The 20,382-nt window shown below is 33.6% G+C and overlaps 1 protein-coding gene across 1 annotated transcript; it reads left to right on the forward strand.

Annotated features, from left to right (window-relative positions):
- The first annotated feature begins 843 nt into the window (after positions 1–843).
- LOC115883953 (kynurenine formamidase-like) lies at positions 844–20,382 on the forward strand. The gene is made up of 4 exons (XM_030902378.1): positions 844–1,116; positions 11,904–12,005; positions 15,985–16,204; positions 19,920–20,382. The coding sequence occupies exons 1-4, from the start codon at positions 1,011–1,013 to the stop codon at positions 20,356–20,358; spliced, it is 867 nt and encodes a 288-aa protein (XP_030758238.1). The 5' UTR covers positions 844–1,010; the 3' UTR covers positions 20,359–20,382.

The raw sequence follows: 20,382 nt of genomic DNA on the forward strand, positions 1-20,382 counted from the left end.
TAACCACACATTATTTCATAATCTAAAAAAATAGATGGCTGGAAATAGTTGGTTATTCTGTTTTTGTTTGTTTGATTGGTAATAAATTTAAAAAATTCAAATATTTATTGATTGTGATCGCCTAATCACCTAGTCAAAATAAACCAAAATGTCTTTAATTAATGTTCGGTGCCAAAATTTAAATACTATGATTAATTTTTAAAAAACGAGATGAGACATAAATGGAATAATCAAAATGGACCTTTATATGGGCTTATTATACGAGTAATCTTCCATATTAAACTTAGACTCACCCTGATGAAGATGTAAACAAAACGTCGGCGTCGTATCCAACTTTGCAAGGTGGGAACGTGTGCACCGTCGCTCACATAGCCTACCTACCAAATTTGATCGCGATCGGACGATATCAACTTCCGACATTTCTTACGTCAAAACTGTCAGAGTATCACGTGTTATACACGGTCAAGTTGGTCTTGGTCCAATCTATGGACAGACCAAATTTCATTTGAATCGGATTTGAATAGATTTTTTCGCCAGCGATAATGGAGTTGCTCACAGTGCGCGAAACGTCGTAAAAATATCATGAAAATATGGGGCTCATAACACCCTACCTCACATAGGGCCCGAATTATGACGCTCCAAAGACGCATCTCAACTTCCTCATTGGCACTTTTTCTATCGTTACCACTTTTCGTTACCACTAGCTCGTGTGTCACGGCTGTCTGGCTAACTCGTTTGTCACGGCTTTGAATTTTTACTCCCAGCGCGCATATAAAGCGACTCACTTCAAAATATATATCATAAATTAACTTTTAGAGTAGAATCGCCCATAATAGTGTTTCGTCTCGCTATGCCGTCTAACTTTATGATGTAATTTAAATCAACTGCGACCCGTCTAAATACAGAACATACTAAACATTACTGAATTTATTTTTTTAAAGTAACAATTAGTTAATTAGAAATGCCCTGTCAATCCAGTGTTGCAAATATTAAGTGTAAAAAGTGAAATAATGAGTAATGACGAAGATTACGAATCTTTGTACAGCCCTAGCCATTGGTCAAAGAGACTTGATAAGGACGTCATCGTGAAAAATCATATTGAATTTATATCATATTGTAAGTATTTATGTAAAATAAATTAATTAAAAAATATTAAATATTTACGCTTATCATACACATACTAATCTACTCAGTAAAAAAAAACTTAAAAATAATATTTTGACTGGTTCATATTAAACCGGTTGACACAGTACAAGTACCGGGTGTCCCACTAAGAATAGCTCTCGGCTGTATCTCGGAAAGTATTAGCCGTAGGGGCTGCGGAAAAAAATATTTGTTGCTAAAGAGGCTATGAGAAATTGCTGGAAATTATTTTCAAGTTTGTAGAACGACCGCTAGGGGGCGCAACTGGAACAAAAAATAAGAGAATAGAGTTTTTACACAATTTTGGCCAGATAAAGTGTACTATAAGTAATAGCTTCTTAATCTTCAGTAAATTTTGAATATTTTTTGTTAGAGCCATTTTCCCCTATCTACCAAAATAAAGTGGTGGGGGAAGGTTAGATCTGTTTTTATTTAAACATTAATAACTCTGGACTGGATGATCGGAATCCAACAAGTGAGGACTCGTTTAAAAGAGCGTTTCTTACTCTATATTATACCATATAAACAGTAATAATAAGCTTTTGAACGTAGACGCTAGGGGGCGTTGTCTTACAATTTAACAAACATTGCGCGTTTTTTCAAAAAAAATAAATGCAATAGTATATGTAATTTTAGCTGATCGAAAAGAGTAGAAAAAGCTTAAAAAGTCAGCGAAAATCGCATCTTGATATCATTATAATAAATACCAAAAAATAAGCCTTTAATTACCTTATTTTTACAACACGGTATCAGTAGTAGGGTGGTGCGTCGGTATAGGGGATTTTTTTTTGGAAATTGAAAACCCTTGTATGCGGGAAAGTTGTGTTTTAGTAAAATGATAATGCAGATTTTTTTTCACATTTTTATTCCACCCCCTTCCACCCCCCAACAGGTCCAAAATTTATTAAAAAAATTCCAAAATTGAAAACGCCTGTACGCGGGGAAGGTGTGTTTCAGTAAGACGATAATGCAGTTTTTTTTTAGATTTTTATTCCACCCTCTTCCACCCCCACCCCTCCCAACAGGTCCAAAATTTATTATAACAAAAAAAATCGAAAATTAAAAACGCCTGTTAAGTTTTGGTGAGAGGATGATGCAGTTTTTTTTATTTGTTTCATTTTATCAATGTTAACAAGCTTTCTTTATGAAGAAGTGATAGATCCAATCAATTAATCAATTCTCCCCACTCCTTGAGTTGAATTAGGTCAAGAAAAATCCACTATAGTTTCAAACACTTTTATTTACTCGCAAAAGTTATATTAGTTTGAAATTGATTAAAAAGACGTAAAAATATTATTAATAACTAAAATCTTTTTTGGTTTCGAACTTTGGCATTTTTGCTCTGGAGTCTAAAGTGTTTCTAATAATTCATCTAAAGTGTTTCTAATAATCCATCTCTTCTTTTTTTGTCACCAACCGAGCTGGATGCTTGAGTGACGAGTTTAACTGCTCTCTCAACTGCTTGTGTGTGACAAGGCAAACTCCTGACGTAGGAAATTGGAGAAGAATCGGGATTTTCCACAATTTGCTTCAAGTGATCTTCAGATAGACCTCTAGTAATAGGAGGTTCGTGTATACCACGAATATTGTATACCAGAATATTGTATACCAATATTCTGCCAATCTATCAACTCACTATACTCCTTGCATTCAAAGTTGAACTGGGGAATAATAAAACTGCGAACGCCGTTACTATGGATTGAATTATCTTCATTATTGCGTACTTTTAAGATTCTATGGTAGGCAAGTTTTCTAATATATATTCTTTCATCCCAAAGCATTGCTAGCAATATGTTCTCAGAGTGTCCGAAGTAACCATTTCTCTCTGACAGATTGGACTATATTTTTAAGATCCTCTGGTAAGTAATTACATAATCTGATGGTTTCAGAAATATGCTTGGGTCCATAAATGCATGAAGAATGAAGTTTGATTTTGAACCACATCGGTGCATAAACTTTCATTATGAACGTTGCTAATGTAACTAAACTAGTAGACGGGTCTTTTCAGTAGAAGCATACAGTCTTAGAATTCTGTTACTCGTAGTCAACCACCTGGAGTGATTAAGATGTCCAGGGTCGCACCAAAGTGCGAGTGCGAGAGTGGTACTTGGACGGAAAGCATGGCAAACCATGCTTTCCGTCCAAGTACCACTCATGATTACTCGAGATATGTCGTACATATACTTCTGATCCGAACTTAGATCGCTAAGGCATATCTGGAATGGAAGATTCAATTCTTGTAAAGGTAACAAAGGGAAGTTTTTCACACTTGGCCAATGCTTTTCCAATAGGTAATGGGTCCTTGAAAGCCTCGAGGGCCAGTTGTGGTCCCATCGAAATGCTGTACTAAATGCCTTAAAGGGAGTTCATTGGCATGGAACTGGCAGACAATTCATTGTAGTGGCCTTTGTAAGCTATTCTCTAACAGAGTAAGTAGTAGTAACTACAATTTCTAATATTTTCAAAACTTTTACTTCTGACGTATTTTAATTTTTCAAAAAAAAAATTTTCAAGAAAGATGCCTGACTGTTGTAGGTTCGATTGATGAAGATAATACATTTTTCCTAATGAAATAAAACGAATTGGTTTCATTATCCACCTCCCCGGCGGCCTTTTGTCCTTCATACATTATTTAACCTTGGGGAGGTGGAAAATGAAGTCCAATATTTTTTTTTTATAAGAGTAAAATACTTGGGTCTATCATAGACAAGTTTTCCGCACCCAGGAGTTTTGTTTTTTCTAAATTTCAAATGTCGCACCACCCTAATCAGTAGCCCTCTTGATTATGCCCATTCTAACAAAAAATAAGATAGAAATAGTTAGTTTATTTTAAAATCGATGAAAAACCAGAATACCATAAGACCAGAGGTATTAATATCTAATCATTAAGATATTAATAACAGTGGACAAAAAACGATGATTCAGTGAAGTCATGGTAGGCTTTGGAAAAAAGTTGCTTTTGACGTAATAGTATAAACGTCAAATTGTTATTAGATCAACATTTTGATAGTCTTAGCATCGTTTTTTATTTTTTGATTGCTTTTTCAAAATGCCAACAAATTCAACTTCTTCAAATAATAAAAGCAATAAAAACGCTGCTAAGGCTTTCAAAATGTTGATCTAATAACAATTTGACGTTTATACTATTACGCCAAAAGCAACTTTTTTCCAAAGCCTACCATGACTTCACTGAATCATCGTTTCTTGTTCACTGTTATTAATATCTTAATTATTAGATATTAATACATCTGGTATTTCATCGATTTTAAAATAAACTAACTGTTTTTATCTTATTTTTTGTTAGAATGGGCATAATCAAGAGGGCTACTGTAAAAATAAGGTATTAAGGGTATTAAGGGCTTATTTTTTGGTATGTATTATAATTTTGCTAATATCTTCGGTTTGAAAGAAGATATCAAGATGCGGTTTTGCTGACTTTTTAAGCTTTTTCTACTCTTTCCAATCAGCTAAAATTACGTATACATTTAATTTTTTTGAGAAAACGCGGAATGTTTGTTAAATTGTAAGACAACTGTAGTAAACAATTGTGGACGTGTGTAAGACAATTGTAGACAAAGTCTATGTTCAAAAGCTTATTATTATTGTTTATATGGCATAATGTAGTAAGAAACGCTCTTTTAAACGAGTCCTCGCTTGTTGGATTCCGATCATCCAGTCCAGAGTTATTAATGTTTAAATAAAAATAGATCTAACCTTCCCCCACCACATTATTTTGGTAGATAGAGGAAAATGGCTCTAACAAAAAATATTCAAAATTTACTGAAGATTATGAAGCTATTACTTATAGTACACCTTATCTAGACAAAATTGTGTAAAAACTCCATTTTCTTATTTTTTGTTGCAGTTGCGCTCCCTGTTTTCCGCAGCCCCTACTGCTAATACTTTCCGAGATACAGCCGAGAGCTATTCTTAGTGGGACACCCGGTACACTTCGAGCAAGTACACTTTAGATTAGATTCCTAGAGGTGGCTATCGGTCCAATCCACTGCGACCTTCTTAGATCTATTGTGGTCCTCTTCTGATCCTTAGGTTATATTCTCCAGTCCTATCCTTTTCACAAAGTCTAGAAACTTTGAGGCAGAACTCTCCATGTAGCTCCCTAGCAATGGCCTATCATTGCCTATTACAGAGAACCGGATATTTGCCAGGCTGTCGCACCACCGACATAGAATGTGTTCTGTCGTTTCCTGTTCAGATTGGCAGAACCTGCACATGGCTTCGTCCGTAAACCCAATTAGTTTTAGATGCATACAGTGTCGTATTTCCCATTACGCACAATACGCCCAGGCGTCAAGCGGCAAAATTTTAGGGGCGGCAAATTTTCAGAAAAAAATACGATAAATTGCGGCAAAAAAACAGAAGATATAACCCACAAAATTCTGAATGTTGATGAATTTAGAAGTATGCTTTGGAATTAAATAAAACAAGATCTTTTTGCAAAATACTACTTATATTCTAACTTAAAGATACTAATACAATTGGCTGGCTGTGACAGTCTCGACTATATAAGGTTAGATACAATGTAACTGGGATACTTAAATTTTCATCTGCTTCGGTTGGTTGGGAGAAAGGCCTCACCCTCTTCGCTGCACTCGTCCGCTGGTGGGTAGCGTCCGCTGGTAACTGTCCGGCTACGTTGGAGAGCTCGTGAGACTCCACCAGTCTCAGTGCGTGAGCTACTTATGGGGAGGGTCAATTCTCGTATCTTCCTAGAAGATAATACACAGCAGTATGCTATTCCAGACAATGGTTAAGTACCCAGTTATGTGGTAGTGTTCTACAGTACCAAGTCGACTGTCTGTGGTTGCCAATATAATGTACAGGGTGGGTCAAATTCGACGCTTTTAAATGGAAACACCCTTTTCTATAGGAGATAGACGAAAACTAATATCGGTGTCTGGAGCTCAATTTTTATTAAAAACATGATGGTGAAAACCGCACATCAATATCTGCTACCGTTTCGGAGTTACGGGGTGTTTTTCAAAAATGTGAATTTTCAACAAATCGCTGTAACTTTTTTGCTATGGAAAATTTTGTATTTCTATGAAAACATTTCCAAAGCACCTTTTTCCGTAGTATTTAATGGTTTAAGTATATTTTTTTTTAAAATTAATAATTTAAGAGTTATCAACAGAAAAAAATATTTTTTATTTGGGACACCCTCTATATTTGTAATTAACTGAAAAGAATTTAAAATTACCTTTCCAAAAATATAGCACACTTGATATTTTGTTATAATCCCCTTCGAAATACAGAAAAAGTTCGCCACTTTTAACTAGTAGGTTTTGGACCCCTTATTGATGATATGCCCTTAATGGAACTCGAAAACATATTTTTCTAGCGAGACGCACCGCCTCTGAACGCTGAAGTTATCAGCAAATTTTTGCAGCCAATTTCAAGAATAACAGAATAGCTAACCAAGATCCCAGCCGTTGGCCGTCGAGGCCGCCTGACTTAGTGCCCATGGATCTAATCCTATGGATATATTTGCGGAAGAATAAAGGTTCCTTATTCTTTCGTATAATCTAGACAAGAATTAGAAATACTTAGGAGTTATGAGAGGGTATCTTTCACCCCCACTGAGTTAATGAATTCTGCGAGAAATGTTTAAAAACTGCCCCGTCTCTAGAAAAATCTCATGTCCTGGTTTGCTATTTATTTTTATTGTTATTAGATATAGTTTAAATGTGTTGATGTTGGGTAAATATATTTTAAATTGTTACAAAATTCTGCATCTCTCATAGCAAATATTATTTTCGTTTTAATTGATGCTCACAGCTAGAAATTTTTTGCATTACAGCCGATGCCCTTCAAAGCCTACTTATTTAAAGCGAGCGAATTTTTATACAGTCTATATCTCGAAGAGGAATCGAGCAAAATATCAAGTGTGTTTTGAAAAGGTAATTTTAAATTATTTTCAATAAATTAAAAATATACAGGGTGTCCCATATAAAAAATCAAATTTTCTGTTGTTAATTCTTAAATTATTAATTCTAAAAAAATTATACTGAAACCATTAAATTCTACGTAAAAAGGTGCTTTGGAAATGTTTTCATAAAAATACAAAATTTTCCATAGCAAAAAAGTTACAGCGATTTGTTAAAAATGCATATTTTTGAAAAACACCCCGTAACTCCGAAAAAGTAACAGATATCGATATGCGGTTTTCACCATCATGTTTTTGATGAAAATTGAGCTCCAGACACCGATATTAGTTTTCGTCTATCTCCTATAGAAAAGGGTGTTTCCATTTAAATGCGTCGAATTTGACCCACCCTGTACAATGAGAGTCAAATTTAAATCAAAGGTATAGTTATTTACCTTAACAATATTTAAATTAAATCTAATTACTACAAATAAGAATTAAAATTAAAGTTAGCCTTAAAATTAAAATTAAAATTGATCAATTTTAATACAGAAGCCGAAAGGCATCAAAAACAAATTGGTAACTAACCAATAAATTGTTAATCTTCTCCAAAAAACAACCAATAAAAAAATGAATAAGTAATAGACAAAATTCTACTATCAAACTTGAAAATTCAATTTAAATGAATAATTATGAAATTGAGTATTGAGTATTGTCCAAATTATTTTAAAGATAGGTAATTAAAAAATAAAAAAAATATAGTTAAATTGGTAACTCTCTCTGTCTCTCTCTGTCAAGAAATTTTAAAATTAATTTAATAAAACAAAAAAGTAGCAAGACCAGTACCACACTACAGGTACGATTCTATAAGATAAATTTAAAAAAAACGTGGTTCTATCAGCCAATTATTTATTACTTTGCACGTGCTAAAAAACAAAATCTAAAAAAAAAATGTAATACGAAGAGACGACGATTTAAATTATAAAAAAAATATTATTAATAATAAATTAATCGACAGATAAAGCGAGAAAAAAAATTAGAAAAATCTTATCTGTCGAGGAATCAAACGAGAAAAATAACCACCACAGGGTCCAGGTATGGAGAAGCCACCCTCTGGCAAGTAAAGTTTTTTCAAAGATGACTATAGTCGTTAATAATGAAATTATATAAGCTTTACTTACCAAAGGCCTGTTTTTCCTGGGATATTCCTGATCGTACTCCTGCTGCACTTGGTTCTCTCGGACAGCCTGGCTCGGTATCGAACACCTGTCTGTGGGTTCCTGTTCCACGTTGTGGCGTCTCCGTATATTATATATAGGTAGAAAAAATAAAGAAAATAATAGTTATTTATAACTCGAAAGATACTAGAGAAGAAAACTATCTTACGATAAGCCGAAGCACGTGCTCTTATGAGAAAAAAACTGCAGCTATATAAAAAACAAAATAAAAAAAAACAATAGGAACCTACGTTTAGAAAATATATTAAGTAATGAAATAATTGCTGAAATAAATTGTTAAATAGAACCAGATAGTAAAATTAAATAAAATCGTACCTTCAGCGTGCAGTCTTAAAAAAAATAAAAAAAAATCTCAAACAGATTGAAATAATGACGAAAATGACCAAAGCAGAGATGAGAAGAGAAGAAGGCAAAATTCCAAAATTTTTACTTTTATAGTAACAATACCCCTTCTCCCGAAAATCTTGACATATAAAATCGAATTAAAAATAGTCATGCGTTGTTAAACTAATTCTCGATACAATTTCAACTACTAATAAAAATAATACTTAACGACTCCTTACATACCTTAAAAATCAAGGAAACAATTGCACCTTAATCAATTAGCACTGATAACAAGGAAAATTCACTTAACCTCTGTTAAAAATAAACAAATGAATCTCAAACAGTAGGTAGGCAACCAAAAATTGCAACTATTGTATTATGAATTTCCTAAAACAATCTACGGTGTTTTACAGTCTGCAATATTTTGTAGACCGTACCATTTGGAGTAATTTGGTACTTCATGGATTCTCGTGATGGATGGCACGATCCATGAAAAGAGCAACTTAATTTATAATCGTTGAACAAAAACATATTAAAATCCAAATAATTGCAATAACTTAGCAAAGTTCAACTTTGCTAAGTACCATAGAGAATTATTAAAGTACGAAAAAAAAAATATATTTTTAATTAATTAATTATATTAATTGATTATAATAATTGATTAACGATATATATATTCGATAATTATTATAAATAATTGATTAACGAATTGAACGCTTATCTAATTCTAGCATCCCGACGGCACAACATCGAACCGGGGGAAAAGTAACGGTACCGGAAGGCGAGTGTCAATGCGAGTAAAATTGCAAACGGTAAAAACCTTGTTTAAAAATAAAATAGTCCGAAGGCAAGCACAACGAAAATAAATTTTCGTTACAAAGATTCAATTGTTGTTCAAAAATAAAAAAACTGCATCGAAGGCCAGCAGAATTATTTAAAAAGGAATGCTAATCCGAACTTTAATTAAATAAATATTTTTGGTGTGGTCAAGTTATATCATATTTGTTTTACGTTATTTACGTGGGTACTCCAACGTAGGACACAAATCCGAAGAGTTGGAAACTGCTATAATTTCTAAATTGGAGAGGCACAATTTAGACTTAAAGTATTGTCGTGGCCAGTCTTACGATAACGCCAGTAACATGTCCATGCAAGGATTTTAAAACATAATCCATTTGCTGATTACCTTCCGTGTGCTGCCCATTCGTTGAATTTGGTGTGCGTCTGTGCTGCCGAATGTGCTAAAGAGGCCGTAAGGTTTTTTGAAACCTTACAAAAACTATACACTTTTTTTTCAGCTTCCACTCGTCGTTGGGAAATCCTGCTTTCCCATTTGAAAACCAGTGCTAAAGTCCCAAAACGGGCTGATGTTACAAGGTGGTCTGCACTCCATGACGCTTTGTTGAGTTTAACTGAGAGCTGGAACCAATATATAAAGGCTTTAACAACAACTGAAGAAGCTCTTTCAGAAAAACCAGCAGTTCGAGCGGAGGCAACTGGGATTAAAAATCGCCTAAACCGATTTGAAACTGCCTTTATGTCAGTATTTTGAGAAAACATATTAGAGCGATTCTATAAAACCGACAAAGTTCTACAAAGCGTCGATATTGATACTGGTAACGTAAATGAACTCTTCTTGGCTCTAATAAATTTTGTAAAATCTTTGAGAAATTCAGTCATATTTGAAACATACCTAGACAAGGCAAAAAAAATTATGGAGAAAAAATACGATGATGACCGTCAAAAAAAATCGAAAAAGAACACTTTTCCCAGGCAAAACAAGAGATGGAGATACAATTTTAACGGGGAGGGAGCAGCTAAAAATTGAAACGTATTTTGTTATACTGGATAGGGTATAGGGTTACAATGGAACTGCAGAAACGTCAAGAGGCGTACGACAGCGTGTTTAAAAAGTTTAGATTCTTTTTTGATTTCAAAGAAATTTCCCAGGAACAATTAATACAAAGCACCAAAAACTTACAAACATTCTATAAGGATGACCTGGAAGATGCTTTCACAACAGAATGCTTACATTTTTTAGAAATAGTAAAAGAGACCGATATTCAATGCACACTGTCAAACATGCATCTGGAAATTGCTTTGCGGATATTTGTATCCATGGCGGTTACAGTGTGCTCAGCGAAACGGTCATTTTCCACACTTAAATGATTAAAATCCTATTTAAGGGCCACTATGAAACAAGATCGTTTAAATGCCTTAACAATATTAACAATAGAATCAGATGTAACTACAAGTATAAATTTTGACAAAATTATTGATTCGTTTACTGCCATTAAATCCCGGCGTAAATTATTTATTTTTTTTTTATTTGTACGAATTCATTTGTTGTTTACTTATAAAAATAAATTTTCAAAATAACATTTTTGTTGTTATAGCGAATATAAGGGCGGCATTTTTTAAGTAACGTAAGGCGGAAATTTGGTAAATCCGGCACTGGATGCATATTCAGCTTGCAACGCCCTATTAGTAGACCCACTACAGCTTTGACTGTCTTTCTGTCCTTGCTTATCAGGGCTACCGTGAATTTTGGTGAATGTTCTACTATGAACTTTTTCGCCTGTCCCTGCCCTGGTGAGTTTCTCCATCATTCTAAAGATTTGTTGGTCACCCATCGTTCCGTGGCCATTCTCGTCACTACTTTTGCAACGCCGGCGCCGCAGAGATGCTCTGGGCCTATAAATCGCATGGATGAGCCTTGCTTGCAGCACTATACTTTACAGTTTACAGCTTTCCAACTTGACTTGAATAAAACAGTTGGTACAATAGAAACAGCGTACCAGTAAGACGCGCAACTGTGTATAAGTATATTTATATGGCAGCATTCAAGTGTATCATCCAAGTATACTTGTACCGTATCAACCGGGCTTTATGGCAGCAAGCAGCAACCAACTAATAGCAACATCCAAGTGTATTTTGTACAAGTATATATTTGCTGCCATATAAATATCCTTATATGGATGCTGTACGCGTCTCACTTATACGCTGCTTCTATCTTAGCAACTATGTTATCCAAGTAAGTAGGTTGGCAACTTTCAGTTGGCAACTTTTTGAAAGTTAACTTTCTAGGATGGTATCAAGCCTTCCAACGTAACTTGAATAAAACAGTTGATACAATAGAAACAGCGTACAGGTGAGACGCGCAACTGTAATATTAGTAAATTTATATGGCAGCATCCGAGTGTATTTCAACCATGTACACTTGTGTCAACCGGGCTTTATGGCAGTAAGCAGCAACCAACTAATAGCAGTATTATATGATTGTGTTTATATCCTTAGTGAATTTGTTTTAGATAGTGAGGAAATACTGAAAGTAGTGCCGGCAAATCAAGACATAAATTATGGAAATGGAAATAAACAAGTATATAATATAATTGGAACCGACCTACCTTCGGGTAAGAATAATTTACCTTATTTTACTTATGGTATGAAACTCGTACAGCGTTTCCAGAGCTATTTAGCGCAATACCTACGGACTTATCTAATAGAGGTGGTAAAAAAACTTTAAAAGTAGAAGTTGTTAGGTTTTACATGTACCGTCAAAAGGTGGAATAAAAATAAATAAAAAAAGATCAGAAAGTTAATAATATATTAAATGAAATAGGGTTCGCAGGTTTAGGGCCAGGAAATAAACAACCTATTATTTAAAAAATTGCCGACGTTTCGACGTGTATTTTCGCTTTATCAAGGCTATTTTCCGCTAAAAGGTTCCTGTGTCAAAAGTGATTAAATAGTTTATCCCGATAGTATAAGCTAGGGATAAACGGTTTTGTTGTTTCTTCTTCAGATTGACAAAATTTGCAGATGACTGCATATGTCAATCCCATCAGCTTTAGATGCCTATTAAGCTGACAATGCTTTGTTAGTTGTTAGTAGACCCACTACAGTATCTTTGCTTATCAGATCGGTCATAAATTTTGGAGTATGTTTGTGCAGAGCAGGATTTGTCATTCCTGCCGTACAGACATACTAGGATATGTGATCCTAGTATTAGCTTGTAAGACAAGCAGGTAGTACTACGTATACTACCTAGTTTAGTATATACTGTATTGTCAAGGATACTGGTTGGATATTTGAATAAAAAATTAATGTAGAACTATAATAGCAAACAATATTTAATTCAATAAAAAGAATAAACACAATTTCCTACTATACTAAATCCTTACACTCTCTCATTCATACTCTTTATGCTAGACAAAAATTTTTACTATCTGTTACAAGATCTTTGAAAATATAATATAACTAAAACTTTGCATGTAAAATAAAAAAAAATTGCATGTAAATGTTCCAAAGTCACTCACGTTAAATTGTCATTAAACCCTGTCATAAATGTTCAAAATTCGTTACCTCACTTCTGCATGTATTGGCGGTGAAAAGGTTGAAAAAAGAGCTGACCACAGTATAATACCTAGGGGTTATATTAGGGCTCGAACTCACTGACGACCAGGTCGCAACGACCTGACCGTCGGCTGGCCGGATGTATTGCGTTTTTAGCTGCGGCCAGATGAACGACCAGTTTCAACAGAGTTGTCAAATCTAACGATTTTTTACGTTTTACCAATTAGAAAATATTGCTTCAGAAATGTTAAAATATCCGAGTTAACTAAAAAGCGAAGTTGCTATTCACAACAAACAAAAAGCATTGTGTACGCGCGACCGACAAAAAGGGAGATATTCTGTTTCTTTTTTCTACTGATATGGCGCCCTTATCGACTTTAGAAGTAAACATATTAGGACCATCGTAAAAAAAGATCGTCAGACACTGGCTCTAAATATAAGCAAGTAGAAAGTTTAGCTTCCAGTTATTTCAATGTTTAAAATATAACGAAGAATCTACAACAGTAATTACTTCTATTTTTATGAATGTTTAAGTTACTTTCTTATTTTTTTTTCAAAATAATGTACCTAGTAGAAATATAGTCTAATGAACCCTGTTTGAAAAACGTTAAATTAAATATAATATTTAAAATACAGTTGTCCTCCTTGTACATGACTACAATACAACTAAAAAAAACTAATTTAATAAAAAAAACAAGTTGTTGTAGAAAAACTTTAAATATTATTTTTTTATTTTTTAACATCGAAACTCAAAGGTACCGTAAAACGAGGTGAATTGGGACATACAGGTGAATCGGGACAAAACTTTTTTTTTAATTATTTATTAACTTTACTAAAAAAGTCGTTGAAAGCGTAACCACTCGTCAAGTTGTGTCTAAACATGTGCTTTACGTGTGACGAAAAAAATTAAATGTCGAAATGTAATGTCACTTTCGCTTAAAATTAAACAATTATTTAAAAATAAATATTTTTAACCAATCAGGCACTTTTTAGGTTATGTTGTGGTGAATAGGGACATTAGCAAAATAAGACATGACTCATTTTTATACGCCAAAAGGGAAAAAACTGTATCAACATTATAAGTAACCCGGAAAAAATTAAAAGGGCTCTTGAAGACATAAGAGTTCGTAAAATATCTTACCGTCACGCGGAAAAGTTGCATGGTATTCCTAGGTCAGTTTTATGTCGGCACAATTTTGTTTTCTACAGTTTGTTGTTAATAGTTTTTATGAGAGTTTGATAAAATATATATTTTTTGCTAAATCTTATGTTTCTTAATACAAAACAAAAATCAAAATAAATAGTTTTTATGATAGAACATGATATATTTTTTTCTATTATGTTGTCCCTTTTCACCCAGGCTGCGTCTAAATAAGAATACGTACAGAAAAACAATGTTGTCCCTAATCACCACATTTCCAGGGGAATAGGGACAAGACGTTTTTTTTAAAACGCACTTTTTTTATTTTTTTTTAATTGCACTATTTGGAAATGAAAAGTACACAACATGTTCGATATTTTGGCCTACAGAAACTAAAAATAAATTAAATAGTAAAGCAGGAATATCTTCGTAAAGTCCACAGAGTGTCCCGATTTACCTCGTTTTACGGTATTATTATACCTTTGAGTTTACCTGTTATTACAGGTATCATACCAACCATAAATAGAGTAGGTATGTCATATAAAAATGTTTTGAGTTTTTACTAGAATCGAACCTTGATAAAAAAAGGGATTAGATTTAAGTTTACCTTTGATCCAGTCTGTATACTGTTTCTTTGGATTTTCTGCACGTGTGCAAAAAACACTACATCTTATAGAAAATAAAATATTGTGCCTTGAATTTGAGGAATTTCTTCTGAAAAATTATTAATTTGGAAGAAAACAAGCGGTAGAAAATAATAATATTTCCATGCAGTCTTCTGGTCGCAACGACCAACGGACGGCCAGGACGTTAGTGTGCGCTATCTCATTTGATTTAATGGTTTTAGAGGTAGCTGCGGCCTGGCCGGTGCGACCTGGTCGTCAGTGTGTTCGAGCCCTTATACTGCGCTATAAATTTCGCTGGCCGTTTAAACACACTTTGTAGCACTCACTATTCACTGTTCGGAAGCTTATAGTCTAGGAAAAAAACTATATCTAGTTTAATACTAATAACAATGCTGGTTTCGGAAAAAGTAATCACCTAGCACTAAACTTCCGCGTTTACTGAATAATTTAACTTTCCTGGTTTGGAAAAATTAGAATTTCTTGGAGCAGAAACGTAAACTTGCGTATGACACGTAAAATAACTGGCGTATTTTTCCTTGTTTCTTGGTGCAGAAACTTTTATAATTTTTGTTCACTGGCGCGTGAAAGAGACTAACTTGGACTTTGTATTTTTTGTACTTTCTTGGTGCAGAAACTTTTGTGTTCACTGGCGCGTGAAAACTTTTAAAATCGTAACAGGGTACGATCGCGGGTGTTGGCGATACTACCCCTTGTCGGTGAGAGACTGCGTTTTTCTTTGTAGTTTTAATAGTTTCTTGGTGCAGAAACTTATCTTTTTAGTTCACTGGCGCGTGAAAACTTTAACAGTAACAGGGTACGGTCGCGGGTGTCGGCGGTACTACCCTTGTCGTCGAGAGACTGAGTTAGACTCTTTTTTACACCCGCAGAATGGTCAGTTGTCCCGGATGGTACGTGATGTACGTAACCATTTTGCAGCCACATTTTCTTCTGGGAATCATACTTTCGTCGTGACTTTCTCTTCGTATTTTAGGGTGTTATTTAGATTTTATTGGCGGGAATTTCCGAAGGAGTATATTTTTATAGCTTGCTTTGTTCGCAACAATGTTCACTTTTACATATGTCTCTGTCGAGGTAAATTTCTCCATTATTCTAGAGATTTGTTGATCACACACTGTTATGTGGTCATTTTTTAACCGATCTTGCAGCTCCGCAGAAAAGTTTTGAGTTTATATATTTTGTAGAGTATACCTAATTTACATATTTAAAAGGCATATTGCTAAAGGTTTTATATTTACAAATGATTTTCAGACTCGCCAATATTGTTCGTCGTTCATGGAGGATATTGGCAAGCTCCTGAAATAACTAATCGTAACATGGGATTTCTGTCAAAAACTTTATACAATCATAAAATAAAAGTAGTACCGATAGATTATGATCAATGTCCAGATGTCACTATTGAGGAAGTAAACAAAGAAGTAGAAGTGGCATTATCTACAGTTTTAGATTATGCAATAACAAATAAATCCAGGTATACATTTACATATATTTCGTATTTAGTGTTTCCTAAATAAATGCATATATTTTCAAGGTTGGAAGATGTAAGGAAGAAAAATAGTGTTTCTATTTATTTTACTTCTTTAGATTATGGGATTGCCTTCTGTTATTTTCTAAATTTATTTAACTGTTTATTACCTCTAAATCTACTAAGTTCCTCTAAATATGCTAAGGGAACCGAACAAGAGACAAATTTCCAGTAGACATAGCCTTAATAGACTTTGATAAGGCTTTCGACGTGATATATCCTAAGACAATATTAGAAACCTTAGCTAATCAAGGTATTGACAAAGCAAGAGTAATTATACAGGGTGTTTCAAAAAACATGTGCCATCTCTCGTGGGGAGATTCCTCACGTAAAAATAAGATTTATTTTTCTTATCAACATAGGTCCGATTCTGCTACATTTCGTAGCTGCAGGGTGTTAAAGTCTTAATATTTTTTAGATTTATTATAATTTTCTTCCAATAGCATTGTACGCCACTGACCTTTTTTTTCTCTTGTCAGCGAAATAGTGTAAGCAGTTTAATGCCGATTAAAAGTCGTCTCTTGATATTTTGTCGATTTCGGTCCCCTTGATGAGATAAACGCAATTTTATTAATTTGCCTTGATCCAAGTCTAATAGCCAGCTTTTAAAAATTTTAATATCATTAACTTGCGAAAGTTTTAAATAAGTACCCATTCCATTAAAAGTTCCTATAAACATGGTTATAGAAATGCATAGTTTTAAAGTTACAGGATGTTAAAACTTTTTAAATTTAGTTTTTTTAATTATTTTAAATACTTTTATTTTTTTACTTGAAATTACTGTAGATTGGACTAACAGTAATAATAACTAATAGTAATAATATTTAATAATAAATTAAGTAAAATATATAATTTATTAATTTTATTTTTATTTTAATTTTATTGATTGTGATTAATAAAATTGCTTTTTCTCATCAAGGAGGCCGAATTCGAAAAAATATTAAGGGATACCTTTTAATTGGCATTAAACGGCCTACACAATTTTGATTATCAAATATTTTTTTTTGAAAAGTACTCCAGTGATAACCTATATGGACGTCTCTGATGCATTTATCGACATTTTTTTACCTTTAAAATATGTGGCATTCATAGTAACTTTTACCCTCAAAATTTCATTCGAAACACTAAAAGTACTTGGAAGAAAACTATAATAAATCAAAAGATTATCAAAATTTTAACACCCTATAGCCACGAAACAAAGCAGAATCTATGTTGATATGAAAAAAAAAATTTTACGTGAGGAATCTCCCCACTAGAGTTGGCACATATTTTTTGAAACACCCTCTATATATTTCAACCGCAGAATTCCCAATTGGCAAAGGGATACGACAGGGATACGTGATATCCCCAAAGCTGTTTACAACAACACTAGAAGAAATCGGTGACTGGACCAACAAAGGATTAATTGAGAATATCTTATTGATTGAGAATATCTTAACCAGCTAAGTACTCGAAACTACTCGAAAATAGTCGAAGAATACATATATTTGGGACAGCTAATACACAGCTCGTTATCTCTAATACCAGAAATCAAACGAAGAATTAAGTTAGCATGACTTACGGAAGAAACACAATCATATTCAAATCTAGAATGCCACCTTATCGAAAGAAGAAAACATTTGACCAATGTGTACTACCAGAAAAATTACAGCAAATTAAGTGACTTAGAGGAAGACCAACCCTAAGATGGGATTATGATATTAGGAAATTAGCAGGGATATCTTGGACCAGCATAGCAAACAATAAACAACAATGTGCCTAACTACAAAGACAGTATCTACACATATGACAGAGGCTACACCATAATTGGAAATGATTGAATAAGCTGAGAATAATGATAACGATCTCTCGATCTTGTTTTCTGCTTAGAATACCTTTTTGATTTGATCCTAACATAATAAATATTGACTTTGAATCTTGTTTATAAGTTATAAACAGTGGCGTTACTAGAGGCGGTTTAGGGTGCTTAGTCCAACCCTGATAATTGGTGCTAATCAATATTATCTTCTAAGCGAGCTAAGCCAATCCCAGAAAAAAGGCCTAATCAGGTCTAAAAGTCGTTGTCTAGGTGCGCCACTGGTTATTAAAACTAAAATCTCCATACTGAAAAGTCCATTCCTGTATTCATATAGCAGTGTAATTTTAAGCAAAGGTAATATTACCTAAAAACAATATACATTAAGTATTTTTATGCGTATGCGTTCGGCCGTAATAGAAAACAACCTGCCTATACAGGGTGTCATTGAAATGGTGTAAAAAAAACTCTAAACTAACTTGACTCTAAATCAAATGGTGATACTGAAAGATTATTTGGAAAAGCGGAAAGGATAGTCTTTGCAAGGGTAGGGGGTTGTTTTGTGAATAACTTTTTTGAGGTTATCTTTTTGCAACGTGGGTTCATTTTTTGAAAACTGCATACTGTTTCCTACAAAAAAGATACTCTTGTTGCACATCGCCCAGAGCGATGGTTTTCGAGAAAATTGAAGACAAAGAGTTCGCTCTGATGGGTTGCGATCTGGTTAATCAACATAAACTTATGAAAGTTCTGGCGGTTCAAAAAGTAACCAAGTAGTTATCAAATAATTAATTGAAAAATCAAAATTTCATGGTTTCTAAAACATCTTATTGCTTTAAAAACGAAATAATCCAATTACCAAAATTCCTTATTAAAATAATGAATTCCTTAATTCATTTACAGTAAATGTTCAAAGTGACCACTATTCATTTCAATGTAGACATCTGATCTTCTTCTCCACGATCTGAGTACCCTGTGGAATATTCTTGGTGTTGTCCGAATTTGATTGGAACAGTCAATAATGCGTTGCCGTAGTTGCTCTTCAGTATTAATCGGCACTGAGTAAACCAAATTTTTTTAAAACCAAAAAAGTTTATTTCGTTTTTAAAGCAATAAGATGTTTTAAAAATCATGAAATTTTCATTTTTCAATTAATTATTTAATAACTACTTGGTTACTTTTGAACCGCCATAACCTTCATAAGTTTATGTTGATTAACCAGTTAGCAACCCATCAGAGCAAACACTATGCCTTCAATTTTCTCGAAAACCATCGCTTTGGGCGATGTGCAACATGAGTAGCTTTTTTGTAGGAAAAAGTATGTAGTTTTCAAAAAATGGACCCACGTTGCAAAAAAATAACCTCAAAAAGTTATTCACAAAACAACCCACTACCCTTGCAAAAACTACCTTTTCATCTTTTCCAAACAATTTTTCAGTATCACCATTTGATTTAGGGTCAAAATTTATGGCAGAGGAGATTCTTTTCGAAATTTTATCTCGTTTTTTAAGCCTACAATTTCAAAATAACCGTTTTTTAAATTCACCCTTTCAGTGCCCCTAACTCCCTTAATATGCATTTTCCGCCCTATACTTATAGGAACTTTTTTTTATTATTTTTAGGAGTACTATCACCCCCCGATTTTTTTACACCATTTCAATGACACCCTGTATAATATAAAAAGTCTTCACCATCAATTATAACTGTCAAATTATATACTCTACTACAATATTTCTTATTTTCATCACCATTACATCAATAACCGCCCATCTCTAAAAGAAAAGTTAAGGATAACGTTACGGTTAACGTTCCCTTCAACTTTGCCTACTTACTATAAGTAACATATGGCTTTCTTTTTTGTTCCAGAGGTGTACATTTGCTTGGCCATTCAGTCGGGGCTAACATGTTAGCATGTTTATTCAATAGATTTATCAACGCCCTACCAACAGAAAAACAAAAGATGATAAAAAATGTATTCCTAGTCTGTGGTATATACGACCTAACACTATTGCCCCTCACTACAATCAATGAGGCACTGCGTTTGACAGAGGCGACAGCTAGAGAACTAAGTCCACAATTTATGATACTCAGTAGTCCAAGTCATATTAAAATGCATGTGATAGTGGTGGAGAACGATGCACCTCCGTTCGTTGATCAAGGGAAGAATTTTCATGGAAAACTTGAAAAAATTAATATTGAAACCGCTTATCACTTTATAGAAGATGAAGATCATTTCAGTGTACTGGAAAAATTAATAGACAACGATTTTGTATTAACACGTATTATTATGAGTAATGTAAATTAATGATATTAAACTTTTTTATGTTTC

Source organism: Sitophilus oryzae, unplaced genomic scaffold (assembly GCF_002938485.1).
Source record: "Sitophilus oryzae breed Bouriz unplaced genomic scaffold, Soryzae_2.0 scaffold_2006_pilon_pilon, whole genome shotgun sequence".
Taxonomy (NCBI): domain Eukaryota; kingdom Metazoa; phylum Arthropoda; class Insecta; order Coleoptera; family Curculionidae; genus Sitophilus; species Sitophilus oryzae.